General features: G+C 38.2%; 1 protein-coding gene across 44 annotated transcripts in view; it reads left to right on the top strand.

Annotated features, from left to right (window-relative positions):
* NRXN1 (neurexin 1) overlaps positions 1-20,240 on the top strand; it is a 1,231,187-nt gene that overhangs the window by 619,462 nt on the left and 591,485 nt on the right. For 24 of the 44 annotated variants that reach the window (XM_002709872.5, XM_008254410.4, XM_051842907.2 and 21 more), the window contains 2 exons: positions 12,006-12,179; positions 19,181-19,300. In XM_002709872.5, coding sequence (XP_002709918.1) covers positions 12,006-12,179; positions 19,181-19,300 — 294 coding nt within the window. Of the gene's footprint in view, positions 1-12,005; positions 12,180-18,235; positions 18,263-19,180; positions 19,301-20,240 lie in introns of all 44 variants that reach the window. The other 20 variants (XM_070069132.1, XM_070069131.1, XM_070069134.1 and 17 more) reach the window with 1 other exon arrangement.

Raw genomic sequence — 20,240 nt, forward strand, 5'->3', positions numbered from 1 at the left:
TCAAAATGGCTCCCCTCCCAACTTTCTCCCTTTCAAATAAAACAAATTACAAAATATATAGTTTACATGTTGCGAGAACAGTTTTCAGAGAATGAAATTATATATATATATATAGTGAATTACAATATTCCTGTTAAATGTGATCACCTTTTTGAAAATATTCCATGCTTTAGGTAAAGAAGGATTTCCTTTTTAGAAAAAGAATATAGAAAAGTTCAGATACTTAAGGGTAAAACAAGATTTTTATTTGACTCTATGAAACTCATAATATTTTAGAAGCTCTTTGATAATGTCTGGGAAGCTTTTTGGTGTGTGCTTTATACCACTTTGTCCTTTTAAGCTATCCAGAAAGCCACTGGTGGCTGTAACTCTTTTATCTAGTATATCTAAGTAGAGAGCAGGTGCTGCTTTTGACCTGTATTAAACAAGCCTTTATTATAGGAAAGTTATTCTTTTATACTCAGCCTGTACACACTAGATCTTTCCCACCCAAAATAATTTTTTTTTTCAAAATGAGAAAAGAAAATTTCTGTGAAATAAGAAAACTTGCTTGGGAAATAAAAGAAAGTCAAATTGTTATGTAGAGCTATGTAAAAGCTTGGAAAATAACAGGTTTGTGGAGATTCTATTATTAGTCCCGTTCTTATTTAAGTCTATTAATTTCCAGAATGGTCATTTCTGAACTACTTGAACTATTCTATTGCTGGTACTAAGAAGATTGTTAGTACTCATAGGAGAGAATATGGTGAAGCAGGAAAATGGGTCTCCTGAACTTTGGAAACCTAAGTGCAACATTATTCTTCTTGTGTTGGTTGGATTGCCCTGGGCAGGTAACCTAGCTTTTTAGAAGGATAGTTTGCTCTCCTGTCAGGTAGGGATAATAATAACCTCCCTGGGGTTATGACTGTGGAAGGGCTGCTATGGGGATGCAATGGAATAAGAGTTGTCAGAGCATCTTTCAAACTGAGGTGCTGTGCATGTGTAAGTTGTAACAATATATGTGAGGGTGAGAGACTGCACACGCATGTGCAGCTCTGGAGAGTATCAGACAGCAGGTGGAAAATGAAACGTGTCACGGTGACAGGATTGTGTGCTGCGAAGGATGTCTCAGGTATCTAAAGTGGCAGCCATTTGGATGGGGATGAAAGGAAAAAGATTGAAAATATTTGTACCCGTTTTCACCTAAGGTAAATTTGAAAAGCTAAAGCCATGAGAGGAAGTTAGCTTGGCAATTATTGATATGCCTGAACTCACACCTCATCCGCCACGGTGTCCCAGGAAGGGAGCACATTTAAAGGAAGATGGATTACCACATGCACCCCCAGAGCAATTTCACTTTATTATTTCCCAGTTAGCAGACCCACCAGGTTCTGCACAGTCTCTTGGTCAAACACACAAACAAAATCCATCTTCATGTTGTAAGTTTTAGAATTGTGCTTAAAAAAGTCTTTGGGACAATTTTATTTAGAAATCTCAGAATGGAAAGCATTCTCTGTTTGGCCCATATGTGTAATGACAACATTAAGTCTCAGGGCACTCATTATGAGAAAATGCTGAGGTCTAAACTCAAGCTTAGTGAAGACTCCCCCCTACAGCTTCTATCACAGAGGTATGAGGTTGTGTTAAGTTGGATCATGGATGCATGCAAGTGTCCAAATTCTATTTTTGTGGAAAACAATTGAAAATTAGAATGCCACGTCAGAAAATCAAATTTCATTGTCGAATTCTGCCTACTTTGTTAGAATTTCTGTTTGCAATATTTATAATTATAGAAGAAACGACTTTTTCTGTGAGGTTAGTCTGTTAGCATGCAAATGAGACTTGTTTTCACTTATGAATCTGTTGAATTGCTTGGACTTGTTATATCGTTCCTTTCTGTTACTTTGCTCAACTATCTCTGAGTCTCCAAACATTCTTGCAGTCATGGAGCTGTACATATTGACCACTTACCACTGGAAGTATACAGTGTATTGACCGGTTGTAGATTATTTGAAAGTGAGCATAGTTTCAGAAGTCCTTGTCTTGCAATCAGACCCTGCCATTTTCTGTCATTGTAGCCTTGAACCATAGTTTCTTCAATTGTAGCAATTATCCATGAAAACTTCTCTTGCCTTACAATTCAACCAGCCAAAACCAAACAGAACAATGCATGCGCATGTGCTCGGCAAACAGTGGAGTACCACACCAGTGCATAATGTTTTTTGTTACAATGGGAAAGCCTAACACTGTCTACCAAGGATTCAAAACAGTGAGGAAGCCGTCTTTCACACACAGGTCTCTGAACATTTAAATTCAGTTGTCTTGGTGGTTTTTGTGAAATTAAATTTGCTGTTTTTATTTGGTTGGTTTTAGACAGGATAATATACTTTTGCAAGTGGGAGCCTCCTGTAGAATCAGAAACACCTGTGACTGGCCAGGAGCCAAGAGATAGGAGCTCCCGTCCAGAGGGTTCCAATCTTATGAGTCTTGAGTGAGACATCTGCCAACCAGTAAGAAGTGTAGATGGGGACTAACAAGCTCACTAGGGCAGGGCATTAGGGGTCCACGCACTTAGTTTGGCTGTGCTCGGTGGCCGCAGAGTAAGTGTGTGTCTCTTTTTGTGATGACAGCAGGGCAACAGTGTGGATGAATCTGGGAAGATAGTGTAAGATGTCCATGGTGTAGAGTGTGCCCACCAAGGCTGTGTGAGTCAGGTCAGTATTTCTATAAGAAGCCGCGTGGAGAATGACAGAATGGCCAGAGACAGAGTGAGATAGAGGTCCAGGAGAGCTGAAATTTCATTTCCTGCAATATTTCCTTCCCTCCCCAGCCTCTGGTAACCATCATTGTACTTCTAACTTCTGTGAGATCATCTTTTTTTCCAGCACCACATAGGAGTGAAATCATGTGCTACTCATCTTTCTGTGCTTGGCTCATCTCACTTAATGTAACGTAATGACCTCCAGTTATATGTTTTTGCAAATAAGAAGATTCCATCCTTTTTTTTAATGGTTGATGAGTGTCCCTTAAATATATGCAATTTGATTATGTCTGTCAGTTTATTTTTAAAGCTCCATCAAGATTTTAGGACTTACTTTAACTTCAGAGAGACTCATAGATAAGGTCTCATTACCACACACTGGTACTGAAAACTGTTTCTGCATTTCTATTGTCATCTATCTGTAAATAAGTTCAGTGTATGTCTGGTAAAATTGGCCAAATGATTACTCTATCAAGCTGTAAGATGGGGAAAGTTCCATTGTACTGAATCCTGTTAATGAGCTGAATGACTTGACCTCTGTGTTCAGTACAGGGATAGGCGCAGAATGAGCATTTGGTTCAGTGGTTGAGAAAATGCATTGTGAGAGGGGATGCCACATCCCACATCAAAGTGCTCAAGTTTTTGTCTCTGTCCATTATCTATCTGTCTCTGTCTCTCTGTCATTCTCTTTGCCTTTCAAATAGAATGAAATTTTTTTTTTAAAAATGGGATCAGTAGAAGAGCCTCCCCAAACTAACTTCATTTATTCTTTTTAAAAATTTTTATTTATTTATTTAAGATGTAGAGTTACAGACAGAGAGAGAGGTCTTCCATCTGCTGGTTCACTCCCCAAATGGCCGCAACAATCAGAGCTGAGCCAATCTGAAGCTGGGAACCAGGAGATTCTTTTGGGTCCCCTATGTGGATAAAGTAGCCCAAGGACTTAGGGCACTTTCCACTGCTTTCCCAGGCCATAGCAAAGAGCTGGATTGGAAGAGGAGCAGCCAGGACATGAACCAGCACCCATATGGGTTGTCAGTGCTGCAAGCAGATTCTTAGCCCTCTACACCATAGGACTGGCCCTCATTTATTTTTTTCTTTAAAAAATATTTTATTTATTTGAAAGGTAGAGTTATACAGAGAGACAGAAAGACAGAGATGGAGAGAGAGAGGGACAGAGAGAGAAAGATCTTCCATCCACTGGTTCACCCCTCAAATAGCTGCAGTTTTTGAGAATGGGCCAGGCCATAATGTCTGGGACTGAGTCAGTCTGGAACTCCATCTCCATCTCCCACATGAGTGGCAGGAGCCCAGACACTTGGATCATCTTCTGTCGCATTCTCAGCACAGTAGCAGGGAGCTGGATTGGAAGTGGAGCAGCCAGGACTAGAAATGGTGCCCATATGGGAAACTGGCATCACAGGCAGTAGCCGATTGTGCCATGATGCTTGGCCCCTCATTCATTCTTTTTTAGGCGAAGGAAACCATGGAGAAATGCAAGTGTTGTACCAGTAATATCTTACCTATGCCCTATTGTTTAAATGTTAATTTACTGGTCGTTAATTACTAATTCATCCATTTATTGAGTGAATCAACAAATAATCGTTGAGTGCCTACTAAGTAGGAATGAGAATGAAAAGTTACTTAATTTATGATTTATGACCATTTTTCAAAGAATTTATAGATTAATGAGAAAATAAGACATTTACAAACAAAGAAATAGGAATCATGATTATCAGAAAAGTGGTTCAAAATTTTAAGGATACTCAAAGAGCATGTTTATGTGCAACTAGGGAAACAGGGATACATTAGAAAGGTGAGCTTTGAGTTGAACCCTCCAAAGTGAAGAAGATTTTGAAATAAACATAGAAAGTAGAAAGGCATTCATGATATAAATAAGTTACACTGTAGACAGTGATGGAGCAGAATAAAAATGCAGGGATGGAGAAGTGAGAAAATTATGGTTTGACTGAAGATCAAGGTTTAGGTAGAGGATTGACACTGTCTCAATCCCTGGCTGGCAAATGTTATTGGGAAAGATAGTCCAATGTTTATTAAAAGTTTTGGAGGAAGTATAATTCAAAATCTTGAAAACTGCTGAGCCTTAGACCTTATTTAGATGATAGAAAGAAAGGTATTAAAGATATCAGAACACAATGGGGAGACTGATGTGATGTTGATAAGGAGGCTGGATGGAGGCAGGAACACCAGGTAATGCATTATTGGAAAAAAAAAATGTGTCCAAGGGGAAAGCTAGAGAAGAACAGAAAATGGGAATGAAAATGGAGGGCAGATGTCAGAGGTACTGGCAAAGTGGAGTCATCAGTCCTTGGCACTTGTTTAAATTTAAGTTGTGAAATAAGGAATAGAGTTAAAAATGACTTTGATATTTCAATCTGGGTAACAGGTAGACTAGAAATGTGACAGTTACAAAACGAGGAAGTCTAGAAGTAGTTTCCCAGTGGGGGAGTGAGTGATGGTTTCATTTTAGGCTGAACCTAGAAATCCAGGGCAAACCTAAAGAAACATTTTCACAGGTATTTCCTACAGAAGTAAAATAGGTTGTTCTGTGACAAAGTCCTTTATGTACCAGAGAAGACTAAGATATATAGATATGAAAGGACAAGTAATAAATCAAATTTATGACACTGAGAATCTCCTCAGTAATGAAGTTTTACAATGAACTCATCTTTTCCCCATAGAGATCTATTAAAGACACAGATCTTGTATCTAAGAGCAAAACATCTACTAGAATTGCCTCTTTCACTTCAATGATGAATATTTGGCTTACTCAACTTAGATGTGATCTTGGATAATGTTTGTTATTCAATGCTGTAAGTCTTTGGTTATAAACAGTTTTTGTTGTCTATTCATAAACTCAAATAAGTCAGTGAAATGTTATTGACTTCTCATGCTTTTGCTTTCAAGTTATTTAGTATAATTTAAAATAAATCTGAGTCACAGGAAATCAGACTTATCCAGAAAAAAAATAAAAACAAATATTTGATAATCCCCAGGAATGTTTGATAATTTTTTTTTCTATGTAGCAGAGTACATCTGCTATTGAGAGAGGTTTATATTTAAATTGTCTCCCTTCCACCCTCCAAAAAGCTGTCAATATATCTGGTAAGATCTGACCTGAAGGTGTTTCTTTATGACTCTTCAATGAAAGATTAGCTAGTGATACATTTGAGGGGCAGATTTTGATTGTTTCCTAAGGGTAAAAGAGGCACCCTCCCTGAGGTTATGCTCAGAAATTAGCCCAGGCTGATTGTGCTTTTTCTGCCAATCACAAGAATTAAGAGAAAAGTTAGAGTTGCTGCCAAATTTTCTATCCTCTTGGAGTGAAGCAGCTAGAATTGTACATTATCTGGTCTTTCTGTAGGAAAGGAAGCCACTGTGTTTGTGGTTTCAGCCTTTTTCCTTCAAAATGCCACTTACAGGAGTTAGCAGGAACCTCTTTAAGTTCCCCTAGAGTTTTAGCAATCAAAATCTACAAAGCAATTGTACTTTTAATGTATGCTTTTTTAATTAAAATGGAAGTGAGATGTGTAAGAGGCATAAAAGAGTACATATGAATAATTAGGAAAGCTGAGTCAAAGAACTAATTATACCTTGACACTTCCATTCTGCTGCTGTAAGGCAGAGTGGAGTCCTTGCTCTGATTCCCTTATGCTCCCTGTTTTAAGAAAAGAGCAAACCTCCTACCTCTTCATGTATCTGCTTTTGGTGCATGGCTTCCAAGCCATGCCTGCAAAGCCAAGCCCCTGTTCCCTAAGTCCCAGGTTCATATCCTTGGATTCCTAGAGGACATACCTACTCAAATTTCACGTGTTTAATGTTCAATGCAATTTCCTCTCTTCTCCAGATTTTTACTGCTTCAAATTCCCTAGACCTCTAATCTGCTTGGGGTTGATCCTTGGGCTTCTTGCTGTCTTTTTTCCCCCTAACCAGTAGTCATATTCTACTGTATAATTAAAAACTTTGCTTTAGATTTGCTTATCCAACATTATTTGCACTATAAAGTCAAACACTAAACCTCCCCTCTTCCAGTCACACCTGGCCTTTTATCCTCCTTTTTGAATGCCATATTCACTTTGTCTCATGGAATATCTGTGCCATTTCCCATGTCTGTTACCTCCATTTATGTGATCATAAGTAATATCTCTTGTACTTTCTTCTGCTCTTAGCTCTTCTGTGATGCTCTCCTTTTCAACCAAGGTCCACAAAAACTTTTCATTTCTCTGATCTTCTAAGGCATATTGAACCTGAAACTGCAAACTGGCTCTTGACCTTCATATAAATTTATTTGTCTGTTAATCTGTTTGCATCAGATTAGAAAATATTTACCAGGTAACTTTCCTGTTTCTATGACCAGATCCAGTGCTGCTTTGGTGTCAAACAGTATATCAAAGGAGCCCCTTGCATTTCCATGTATACTATAATGCAATATGTACTTCAAGTGCACCAATGACTGTAAAACAAATCAAATAAAATGAGTGTCATGATAGACTTGTAATTTTGCCATTTTGTTATTTCATTTGTACTAAAAGCAAAGCAGACTTCTCATTCTTCTATGTTTCTCAGTGCAGTCAACATAGAATGTGGTACACCATTGTGTGTAGTAGATGCTGGATGTATCAACACAGACATCCCTGGATGAACCATGTGCTGAGGACAGGCTGCTTAGCGAGTGCTTGACATACATTCTCTGTAATCCTCGTGGCCTTGCAAAGTAGGCATTATTATCATTTTACAGATGATATGTGAAACCATCAGTGACTTTATATAACTTGACCTGCCTTCACTAAGACAGGCAGTAAGTAGCAGAGCCAGGAGTTTTAGCTTGATATGACTAATAGGCCTGTTCACTACCACTACTCAATTACTGGGGAATGAATGCTTGCAATATCACCTCTGGTCATCCACAGCTTTCTCTAGGGGAACATAGCTCTCATGTATATGTGGTGCTGGAGATGTGAATATTGTTGAGATTTCTTTAAGAAGATTGTTCTTCAAATATTGGAGATTGACTTTATATGTATTCTCTATATCTTTTTCTGAAAAATGCCCCAAATCTATCTTTGCCTTATTAATTAAATACCTGGCCTACTTAGTATGAATAAAAGTCAGACACTCAACTCAAGGAGGTAATGGGTTAGCTTCAAATCTATAGGAAAACTTGGCTCTTAGTGGATGTCCTTCATGGCTCTTGTTCACACACAAGGTCATTAAGATCTTTACATGCATAGGCCTTTGCTTGCAAGGACCCATTAGTGCTAATGGGTCATTTTCCCTCCATCACTCCAAGGATCAAAAGGAGAAGCTGCATCTTTGATGAAGTGGTGAAAGTACATAGGGCTTAGACCACTTACGGATTTCCTTTGTTCTGTTCATATAGAAACCCACCAAGGCACTGTAGACCACAGCTATATGAGGAATACACACACACACACACACACACACACACATGCACACAGTACTAAGTGGTGGTACTAAGTGCAGCTTCAGTAATGAAAATAAAATGAATCCTCTACTTGTAAAGACAAATTCAGCCACTTAGGTATATTTGAGGCTTGTATCCTGCACTGCCTAGACTGATATTTTCTGCTCTTTATTAACACAGGGGAAAGATTATTCATGCTCTTCATTAAGCTTTTAAAAGTTGGCAGGAAAATAAGTTTGCTAATAGGAAAAATTAGGAATAATGGTAGGAAGTGAGGACGGGAAGGAAGGAAGTACTTTAGAATTAGGTCTCTCCACATGCATTACCTTACTCTTCTTCTCTCTTTCTTGAAGCCTGTCTCTTTTGAACTCACTCCCTCAGGTAACTGACCATCACTTACTGAATGTCCACTGTGCTTAGATCCAAGTACAAGCACTATGGGAAACTCTAAAACAGACACTATCTCTCTCCTCTAGGAGGCTGCAATTACAAAAAGGAAGATTGGTTATCAAAAATTTGGCATCTATACATAACTTTCAGTACTAAGTTCTGTATCTGAAAAGCCTGAAGCAGTAACAGGAATTCTTCACTCGTTTCCTCACTGGTCATTACTATTGCATTCGTTAGACCTTGTGGGTATGTGAGATTTCCAAACAAATGTAGCTCAGTGAATGAATACAAGGAGTGTTTCTTTGCATTGATATCTGACATATAAAAATATAAATCTCAGCCCATCGTCTCTAATGTTCAAGAAAGGTAACTTTCTCTATATTCTAGAACTCATCTTGGTTTCTATTTGAGCTCTGATTTTTTGAATTAGTGAAAATATAATCTCTGGTCATTTTAGTCACCTTCATTCCCTGGAGTTATATCTTAATTATTGGTGGCGGGTGCAGCTTCCATTTTAACAGATTTTGGGAGGTAGAGGGAGATTGGATGGAAACTGATCTCAGATATTATATTGTCAAAACTCAAGTACCCACTGAATTCTTACCTAGCATCTTCAATTTTGTGTGCATGACTTCACCAGGTCAGTCTTTTCCTGCTATTTCGGTGCCACTCTGGAAATTACTCTATTGCTTCCACAGCACAGTGGAGTACACAGAGTTCTGTGAGGCCGTCTAAGCTCCTAGCATGTCTGTATCTCCCTTGCAGTCATTTCTTTTCTAGGATCTCACTGCTGCCTTTGGTTTGTCCCGAGAAAATGCACACAGATCTATGTTACTCTGCTAAACCTACCTGAGATTTTGACACCCACTCGAGCTGTGCCCTTAAATTAGAAAATGATGAATTCTTTTGGCATTCACTAATGACTGTGTTTGCACAACTGTGCTCCTCCAACTTTATCTCTTGCTTGCCCTACTTAGGAGGACATAGGAAGTTTATCCTCTGATTTGTAAATACCTATGTGTATATTCTGTCTGTTTCATTCCTTGAAGAGGTTTGGCTTTTAAGACTCAGATACAGAAGGCATATTTTCTGTCTTTGATTTCTGATTCTTGTTCTTTCTCTGAGGCAACTAAAATACAGTGGCTTGACATTCCAGTGAGAGGAAAGACAAAGGAGAGAATGGAAATATGGAGGGAAAATCGAGTAAGATTTCAAAAATAGTATCCTGTCTCAGACTAAAACATGCTATGCTGTAATAAAAGATGACAGTTAGTAGTCAAAAGGATTTTTATTTTATTTAAGAGGTGAGGAAAGTAAGCCTATCTAGTCCCAATTACATATGATCAGTGGCATCCTTGTGCTGTGCTTAGAGCTCTAGTTAGTGTGTCAAGGGAACAATGTTCTTAGGTTTTAAGGTTAAGTGACTTGAACAAGCCTCATTGTCACTATTTCAACTTACTCACTGATGCAGTTCAGACTATCAGATCTGTGTCTTGATTTTATTCTATTTAGAAGCTAATAGGTTAGCTTAATACTGTTCATTGGATGCTGGCAGAAGACACAGCATTTTGGGGTTGGAGGCCAAACTCATGGCTCAACAAATAGTCTTTCAGTTCTCCTTTCTCTTAAGTCTCATGGAAAACAACACAGAGGGGCCTGGAACAACATTAGCAATGCAGGGGTTTTGTGTTACACTGGAGAAAAATGGGTCAAGTGACATGAAGTTGGATTCAATGGCCAATGTCAGAGTGAAAATTTAAATGGCATGAGAACTTGAAGGTGTAGCCAAGAACAGCTTGTTAACAGAACAGGTAGGCAGGATCAGTGTATTATGAGATCACTCCATGTTTTCTGCATTGGTAAACTGTTTACTAGAGCCAATGAGTTATACCTTCTGACTGTACCCAGACGTGGTATATGAACTGCAATAAGAAAAGAAAAATCAAATGCGGATTGCAAATGTTTTTTTTTAAGTTGTTATGCATAAAGTTGGGGGATTCCAAACCTAGAGACAAGGAGATTAGAAATCTGAGAAAAATATGTTTCATTAGAATCTGCAATAAAGTTTGGAAAATAAATAGGAAACTTTCTAACAGATCTCAAAGCAGCATAGAGTTGAAAGTGGTGTCACTTTCCGCTAAGGAGAAACACCTGAAGAAGGGTGCAATGTTTGGTTGTAAACAGATATAGGTAGTGAGGAAGCAAGCAAGATGGGTCCAAGCTGGGAAGAGTATGGACATTCATTTTGCCATTACAGAGAAATTCTGTGTGGCTGAACAACCCAGAGTTCTCTAAGCAATGCATAAGCTTGGTAATGCCCATAGACTCTCGTCTATGTTTACTTTGACAGGTGCTTCCAATATTTCATTTAATTCACTCCTGGTAGCAATTCTATGGGATGGATCCTACTGTTCTCATTTTAGAAATGAGTGCACTAGGGGCCAGCATTGTGCTGTAGCAGGAAAAGCTGCCGCCTTCAATGCAGACAACCCATATGCCTGCAGATCTTCCATCTGCTGATTCCTTCCCCAGATGAGTGCAATGGTCAGGAACTTCATCGGGTCTCCTACTTGACTGACAAGGTCCCAAACACTTGGACCATCTTCTGCTGCTTTGCAACACAGGTATCCCATATGGTTTGTGTCCCTGCTGCTCTTGCTTCCAGTCCAGCTCCCTGCTAATCTGGGAAAAGCAGATGGAAGATCTCTGTCTCCATATTTCCCTCACTTTCTATAACTCAGATTTTCAAAGTAAATAAATCTTTAGAAAGAAATGTATTACTAATAACCAGAGAAACTTCTGGAGGCCATAGAGTTGGTAAATAACTGGGCTCCAAAATTTTTTTAGAGATTTATTTATTTATTTATTTGAAGTCAGCGTTACAGAGAGACAGACAGAGATCTTCCATCCACTGGCACTCCCCAGATGGCCGCAACTGCTGGAACTGCACCAATCTGAAGCCAGGAACTTCTTATAGATCTCCCACATGGGTATAGGGGCCCAAGGACTTGGGCCGTCTTCTACTGCTTCTCCAGGCCATAGTAGAAAGCTGGATCAGAAGTGGAGCAGCTGGGGCTTGAACCAGCACCCATATGAGATGCTGGCACTGTAGGTAGCAGCTTCACCTGCTGTGCTACAGCGCTGGCTCCGGACTCAGATTTCAGTGCAATGGTTGTCATCTTCATGCCCGCATAGGCATCTCTTCTTTCCACTTGGCCACACCACATCCAACTCCTTCAATTTTATGTGGACACAGCTTTCAGAAATTTCTTCCAGTGCCAATATATTTTAAGGAAAGTATCTAGTCAGAAACTTGCTTTTTAATTAACGTAAGAAAAAATAATCCTCAGAGTTTTGTTCCCTATTCTACTGTATATTTAAAGTCAGTACCATTTCACTTTTGTGACAAAGACTTTGATCTTTCCACAGGTGACCTGTACATAGGAGGAGTGGCTAAAGAAACATACAAATCCTTGCCAAAACTTGTCCACGCCAAGGAAGGCTTTCAAGGCTGCCTGGCCTCAGTTGATTTAAATGGACGGCTTCCGGACCTCATCTCGGATGCTCTCTTCTGCAATGGGCAGATTGAGAGAGGATGTGAAGGTACTAGATCTCTGTATTTATACCCTACCTAATTCTAACTCCCCCTACAAATGAGACCAGGTCTCACTAGCCAGTAAAATTATTCCAACTGGTTGAACTCCCACTTAGGGTTGTAAATTCTTATTTGTGTTTTAAACTTTTCATCCCATGAATCTTACATTTTCCAGACTGTTTGTGCACCTACACTAATGCCTGTTGTAAAATGAGAGGTCTATCTATGACTTTTGTTATATTCTGCTTCTTTGCATTCAACAGTTCATTTAATTACTATGTTGTCTGTTCTGCATTGATTTATGATATTAAATAGATACCCATTTAAACTATAAAATAACTTGTTCCAATATTAATAAACTCTAGTCCATTTTAAAAATCTGCATTCAATAAAGTATAACAAAAAATGAAATTCAGGCCGGCGCCGCGGCTCACTAGGCTAATCCTCCGCCTAGCGGCGCCGGCACACCGGGTTCTAGTCCCGGTCGGGGCGCCGGATTCTGTCCCGGTTGCCCCTCTTCCAGGCCAGCCCTCTGCTGTGGCCAGGGAGTGCAGTGGAGGATGGCCCAGGTGCTTGGGCCCTGCACCCCATGGGAGACCAGGAAAAGCACCTGGCTCCTGGCTCCTGCCATCGGATCAGCGCGGTGCGCCGGCCGCTGCGCGCCGGCCGCGGCGGCCATTGGAGGGTGAACCAACGGCAAAGGAAGACCTTTCTCTCTGTCTCTCTCTCTCACTGTCCACTCTGCCTGTCAAAAAAAAAAAATAAATAAAAAAAAAAAAATGAAATTCAGACCCTCCAGTCTCAAATCTCAAACTGATTTGTGTGTACCTGGCAGCAGGAGTATATCTTGTATATTATCAGTTTGCTTTAGTAAAAACAGGTCTCTTGTATTCCTCAAAGCTCATACTCCATACTATACCAATGCACCCCAATATCCCCTGTTCTGTTGTGCTATCAGGCCATGATTGCTACTTATATTTGGGAACATTTTCACTTCAGCACCTGAGATCATTTGAGCCAATTCTCCCTCCACTCCGTAAATGTAATTTAATCCCACTGACACGATTTGTGTAGCTCAGGATGTATTGCTACTTCTTTAATGTTGTACAGGGTTTAGACCATTTTGAAAAATTTGGATTCATAAAATAAAATATCATAGGGAGGTGCAGAAGAAAGAAGTGTGAATTCCTATCACCCAGGTGATTATAAATCATTTCTTGTCAGCCAAAACAACCCTATTATATATAGCAATTACCTAAGTACATAGGAACTTTGTATTTGAAAATCTGTTTTTCTCTCTCTGCAGCATAAGTTTCCCTGCAAAATCAGGTGAAATCAGGCTGTTCAGGAGAAGCTTGTTAATGAAAGCCTTTGTTGAATTCATTTTTAATGTTATTGTCACATTTATTTTTTTGTTTCACATTTTGAAATAACACTTTAGTAAAATGAAGAGAAATTATGTGTTTTCTCCTTTTACCATTTTAGCAAATGATGCAAAATTGCTAAGTGAATGAATTCCCTCTAATAGATGGAAATAAAGAAGTGGGAAATGACTTTGGTTCTCAGAGTGGTATAATTAATGAGAATATGTAGAGTTTTTTTTTTTTTTTTAAGTAAAAAGTTGCTACAAACTCATTTGAAAAGTATTTCTCAAACATATGCCTTTCTACAAGTTGCTTGGCAAATGACCATTTCTTGGAGGCAGACACATTTACAACTAACTACCCACAAGATAGAAAATAAGACACAAATACACAAAATCCCCACCGCTGACATATGATGTGAGTGAGTGGGTGGAAGGAAAGATAAATGGGAACAAGATGTACTAACAAAGGATATTTGTAGTTATGGTATTTGGTGGTGTTTTCCAACATAATCTATTAAGTTATTTTATTATGATGACTAATTACATTTTCCTGGGTAGCCTTGATGTACTATTTAAATACATTCAGTACATTAGAACATTGCTTTTTCCTTACCTTATCTAGGATGCTTTCAATATCTGAGTTTTAGGAATTCTCACCCTTTTTCACTTCCTTTTCTTTACTCTTAGAATATTACCATGCTCCTGCCTTTCTATCCTGAAACTTCCCTAATTCTTTCATTCTAATATCAAAGCTAACACTTTTAATTTATGATTGTTTCTACCTTTGATGATTACTAAGAACTGCCTTAAATGTACCTATCTTTGGTGAAATTGATGAGATTTACATGTTGTGGGACTAGTGATTAAATTGTGGATAAATTATCTTTCTAAAGATTGTTGTGTCTTGACATTTCAATACAAATCATGTTGGAATCACTTAGCTGCCATATTTTAATGTAAATGTTTTCATTATTAATTTCAAATTTACAAAATAAAAATTTTGGGGTAGCGATACAGTTCCCATAAGGCTTTCTTCCCACTGCCTCTATTAATATCTCACATTAATATATTGTCAAAATGCACCACACCCAGCTTCTCCAATTTTTTTAAAAAGATTTATTTATTTGAAAGTCAGAGTTACACAGAGAGGAGAGGCAGAGAGAGAGAAGTCTTCCATCTAATGGTTCAGTCCCCAATTGGCCTCAACGGCTGGAGCTGCGCTGATCCGAAGCCAGGAGCCAGCAGCTTCTTCCAGGTCTCCCACGTGGATGCAGGGACCCGAGGCTTTGGACCATATTCTACTGCTTTCCCAGGCCATAGCAGAGAGCTGGATCAGAAGAGGAGCATCCAGGACTAGAACAGGCTCCCGTATGGGATGCCGGCACTTCAGGCCAGGGCTTTAATCTGCTGCACCAAAGCGCCGGCCCCATTCTCCAATTTTTTAATCCAAATGTTTTTTATCTTTCCCACCCATCTTTGTCTCTAGTAATTAACATTCTGCATTTATGTTGAGTTGTTTAAATGTAAACAGTATAAATTTGGCATAAACACTAATAAACTTGTCAAGGTTTTGTGTCATTCCTACCCAGTTACCCGCAAAGCTTAGTGTCCCTTGTATGCAAAAAGTTCTTTTCTTCCCTCAGTACTCACTTGCTGCCTTTCATTTCTAATACATTTCAGTAGGCCACTTTTTATAAAAATCTTATTTATAATATATTTTATATATAAAACGCATTGAGACCCCTATCTTAATCCGTTTAATGGTTCCCAAACATTACCCTGTATCAGAATCCCCTGGAAAATTGTTAAAAGCCCAATTACTGAACACCAGCCTCAGGATTTCTGATTCACTAGGTGTGGGTGGGACACTTACAAGTTCTAACAAGTTCCCAGGTGATGCTGGTGCTGTTGGTCTTGGGACTTGACTTTGACAGGTACTGCTTTGGTTGCATTTCCCTGCTTATATGACATAAAACAGACAGGTAATCAACCAGTGAGCAGTGCCCAAAAGTCAATATGCCTTCTCTACATAAAGTCTGTGAAACTTTTCATAGATAACCTTTTGTTAGAACTGTTAACATACAGCCCTAAAATGTCTTATAAAAATCTACGGAAATGCTTCTCTTGGAACAAGCATTTCATGAAATACTCACTCCATATTGGAGTGCCTGATTTGAGTCCCAGATACTCCACTTCTGATCAGGCTTCCTGCTAATGTGCACCATGGAAGGCTGCAGATGGTGTCTTGAGTACTTGGGTCCTTGACCCCCGGAGGGAGACCTGGCATGGGGTCTGGGGTCCTGACTTCAGCCTGGCCCAGACCCAGCTGCAGAGAACATTTGGGGAGTGAAATAGCACATGAAAGATTCTTCTCCATCTGTCCCTCTCTCTCTCTGCCTTTCAAATAAAATGAAAAAAAAAAATTCAAAAAGGAAAAGAATTATTCCCTTGTTGATTATCATAGCTCCCATTGATTAAGCACCTGTGGCAATGTACTATTTCATTTAATTCTCAAAACTATAAATTAGGCATCACATTTATTAGATGAGGAAATTGAGCTTCAGAGATGTAGTGACATCTCAAGATCATACAATTAATAAGTGGATAATACAAGCTTCAAACCCAAGTTTCTCTTACTTGGAAGCCCAGACATCTGACTGTTTTGCTCTGTTCTTTCTTTGGAGATTATAGTTTTACCTTCATTTTCCTCCCATTTTCAGAAATGTGCTTATTTTTAATCACTTAATACAAATGTCCTTTGGCTTGTTCCCAATTTTATTCAGTAATAAGATAAAAGGGACATTATGTAACTAAATGGAAAATAAATTTGAAAGCTTTGTCTTGTGCAAATGCCTGTCAATGTTTAAATATTGTTTTCAGAAGGTGAGTACTCTGAAAAATGTGTCTTGTCAGGCATAGACATGCATTCTCTTGGAATACCTGAAATAAAAAAAGGTGTCATGATAATGAAAGTAATAATAAAAATAAAGCATGTCTTTATGCTCAGAGTGTTGGCAAGTATTCAGAGTTACTGCTCTACAATATGGGCAGATCCATTTTTAGAATTGCAGTGCTACTATTTTTAGAGTTTAGCGTTGTGTAGAAATTGTACTTCTGATCAGTATTGGAATAGGCAAAAACAAAGGTATGGGTCTTCATCAATTCTTATTTCTGCTGTTTCCTTTTGCTCCACAGATCAGGGAACACATAGCCACTTAGTAAAACAGCATCTGACCTAGGCTGGGCAGACACCATTTCCTGCTCCTTACCTTATCTGAGGAAGAGATATTTGATGTTATATTGCTTTGAGGATTTTATTTTTAAAAAATGACTATTTTTAGTCTCCAACATCACAGCATAAAAATAAATAGACTAGGTACTTCTCATGGGTTGGAGCAACAATAAAAACTGAGCAATTCTTAGCTCTTTGATGCAGTAGTTGAAAAAAATCTTATATCTATACAAGTGTCCAGAATCTGAGAGATTATTATTAATACTACTAGTACGTATGAAATCAATTGTTGTTGTTACTGTTAGGATTAAAGTCTAATTAGGATTTACACTATTATGGTATCTGAATTTGAGAAAATTCACCTATATTAGGCTAACTTCATTAATTTTTAAGGAAAAATACCTTTACTGAGAAGGTTGTAATACAAAAATGATTATAGGGTACAGGTTTAAAAAGTGCTTTGCAAAAGCATTATTCTATAGAGGCTAATTAGAGATAATTCCATTTTATTCGCTAACACAGGCACCTCAAAGCCTCTTACTATTAACAGCATTTAATTGGGCCAATGTCTGTATTTTCATAAAACCCCTAAGACTGTATTTACTAGAAAAAATTTTAATTTATATTCTGAAGCTCTTGCTGTAGCCTACATTGTCTTTTCACCCTTCTCCAAGATAGTCCTTATTAGTGAGGTCTTGCTGTAATAAGTATTCATGAAAAAAAAGGTATTCATGGGAAGTCTAGAAAAAGACAAGTTTGCAGGTATAGGAAGCACAGAAATAAGTTTGAAATCCTTATGTGGAATATACCCAACCTGATTAGAGCAAGGATGAACGTTTCCCTCTGAAATCCTACAGACATTTTCTTGATGATGAAGGATTATATTACAGTTAGTTTCTTCCATCCTTCTTTCATCCACTTAAAATGGTACTACACATTTTGATACTGTGTGTCACTCCAGAATCCAGCTGTTGGCACTGAAGGGTTGGCACCTGAGTTTTAAGTCTTAATTTTAACAGAACGATAAAGGATCTAGAGGGGAAAACAGAAAGGGGTAATTGGTTTGCTAATGACCAGAGTCGGCACCCACCATTTCTGCATGTGACAAATGGTACTGCATGTTCTAAACAGGCAACACAGTCACTTTGGTAATGCATTCACATCTTTGCAAGACAGGAAAAAAATGAAAGCCCTTTCAGTTTTCCTTCATTACATGTCATTGGCTCAATTAAGCGTTATGTATATCAACATATATACTGTAAAATTCTAATAAATTATTGCTTTCTCATTTTTGGCTTCTCTTAAAATTTATGGCTGTTAATATTAATTTGCTGTACATAGCATTTTCTTCCCTTTTACAGCAGCATGCTTTTTTGAATCTGAACGTTCTTCTGTGTTGGCCCCATTTCAGTATTGCTTACTAACATTTACTATATTTTGCTTTTTTTTTTATTTTGCTGACAAAGTTGCATTGATGAAAGCTGACTTGCAAGGTAGATAGCCCTGTGTGTATCAAACAAGACTGAAACCCCATTTGACACAGTGGAAACCCTCAAATAACATTTTACATTTTTGCAGTAACTGTTATTTGGGTTCAGACTTTATGTTTTCTTGAACATTCTTGAACGTTGTGCAAGAAACCTCATTTTGTAGCCTAGTTTGCTTAAAAGGCTTTCAGTCTTGAATATGTTTGTATAGTGATTACCTTTAGTGCTTTGATCATAGTGTTTTCAGTTCTTTGTTTTTCAGTGTTCTACTTATGATTCTTTAGAAATAGACTAGCATTCTTTCACTTGTATGTTAAATGGGGGCATGTCATTTATACAGACTTTTTTGTTATATGTTTAATTGCATGACATTGTTTAAGCATGTGAATCGATACTTGCCAACATACCTACCCAAAACACCCAGCAATCATAACTTTATTCCTGGTTTGTGCAGGGACACTTGTGGATCTTCTCGGGTACTTTTGCATAACTCGCTTCAGTTATTTTGCTGATCTTTATTTCAGTTTCATGAAGTTACAATCTCCATTACTCATAGTGTCTCTATTCATTGGTCAGAAGTTAAGGAGATCCATTTATTTTCCAAAATCCAAATGGCAGAGACTTATTGGTGCTGTAATAAGATTACCTGCTACCATGATCATACTAGAAGCTGTGTACTTGCTTTTACTATTTGCTGTTTTAGTTTATTATTATGACACATTCTGTCCTGTACTTGAAACCTAAGAAAGTCTTCACCTTATAACTTCTCAGTTCCTAATTTAGGTGTGTGAACTAGAACTTTCAAAACTAGTTTGGACAAAGTCATTTGAGGTGTTGGCAACTACTATATGTGATTTAGCTCAAGTATAAAACACTTTTTAGATTGTCTTAAGAACCCAAATTTCTTTTTCGTTTGTTTCCCAGGGCCCAGCACAACCTGCCAAGAGGACTCCTGTTCCAATCAGGGCGTGTGCTTACAGCAGTGGGATGGCTTCAGCTGTGACTGTAGCATGACTTCCTTCAGTGGGCCACTCTGCAATGACCGTAAGTACCTGAGTATGGACTGATACTCACCGTTACTTCCAGTTACTGTTTGGTATTTAGGATCTGAATCTGGGAGCCCTCACGTTCTGAGTAAGTTGTTCTGTCATGACCAAGGAAAGTAGTGGTTTATAAAGAAAGGACTTTTTTAAAGCACTGAATTATTATTCAAGGATATTGTTAGCTAAATCCTGTGATGATCCTTTGGTTTTCAATTGTTTGTGATCTTTTAGCTTTGTTTCATTTTTACTGATAACAAAAAGCTTTTTTGTTTGTTACATAAGACGATTGTCCCCTAGTTTTTCAAAGGACCTTTAATTCCATGTGATTATAACTGAAGGCTGTGGTTTTAGGGAATGGTTTCAGTTCTCCTGTTTTCTTTTTCTCTCTCTCTGTTTCTTTAAGCCACCTACTATCTTTTCCTTTAAAAACAGTGTTTAAACTTTGTACGTCATGTACTCTTCCTGATATTTTTCCCTTGTAGTTTTCTCCCTGTTGTCTCACAAAATGACAATAAAACACAGTATTCATACTATGTCACGGTGCCTAAGCTATTTCATAGTTACTGGTTCCAAAGCTATACCATAGCATCAAGGGGTTTGAAGTGCATTTAATTGTGATGACGTTTTGCTCCTTAATTTCAAATACACTCAATTTTATAGTATTTCATCAACATGATAAAAGCATTTTGCACAAAACATTGCATTCTGTATAGTAAGATAATATTCTTGATGGAGTCTCTTGGATGTTACATAGAGTGCATGTTTTCTATTGCAATGATACAACATGTAAGCGGAAGCTTTTGAATGATGGTATAGGGGATGCCATGACTGAAGGCTTGGGCTTTCCAGGAGAGGCTGGAATTAAATATGGACTTAGAGTAAGACTAGGATTTCTTCATTTTGCCATTTGTGTATTAGTGACTCTGTTCATATGACTTGGT

This window comes from Oryctolagus cuniculus, chromosome 2 (genome assembly GCF_964237555.1).
Source record: "Oryctolagus cuniculus chromosome 2, mOryCun1.1, whole genome shotgun sequence".
Classification (NCBI taxonomy): domain Eukaryota; kingdom Metazoa; phylum Chordata; class Mammalia; order Lagomorpha; family Leporidae; genus Oryctolagus; species Oryctolagus cuniculus.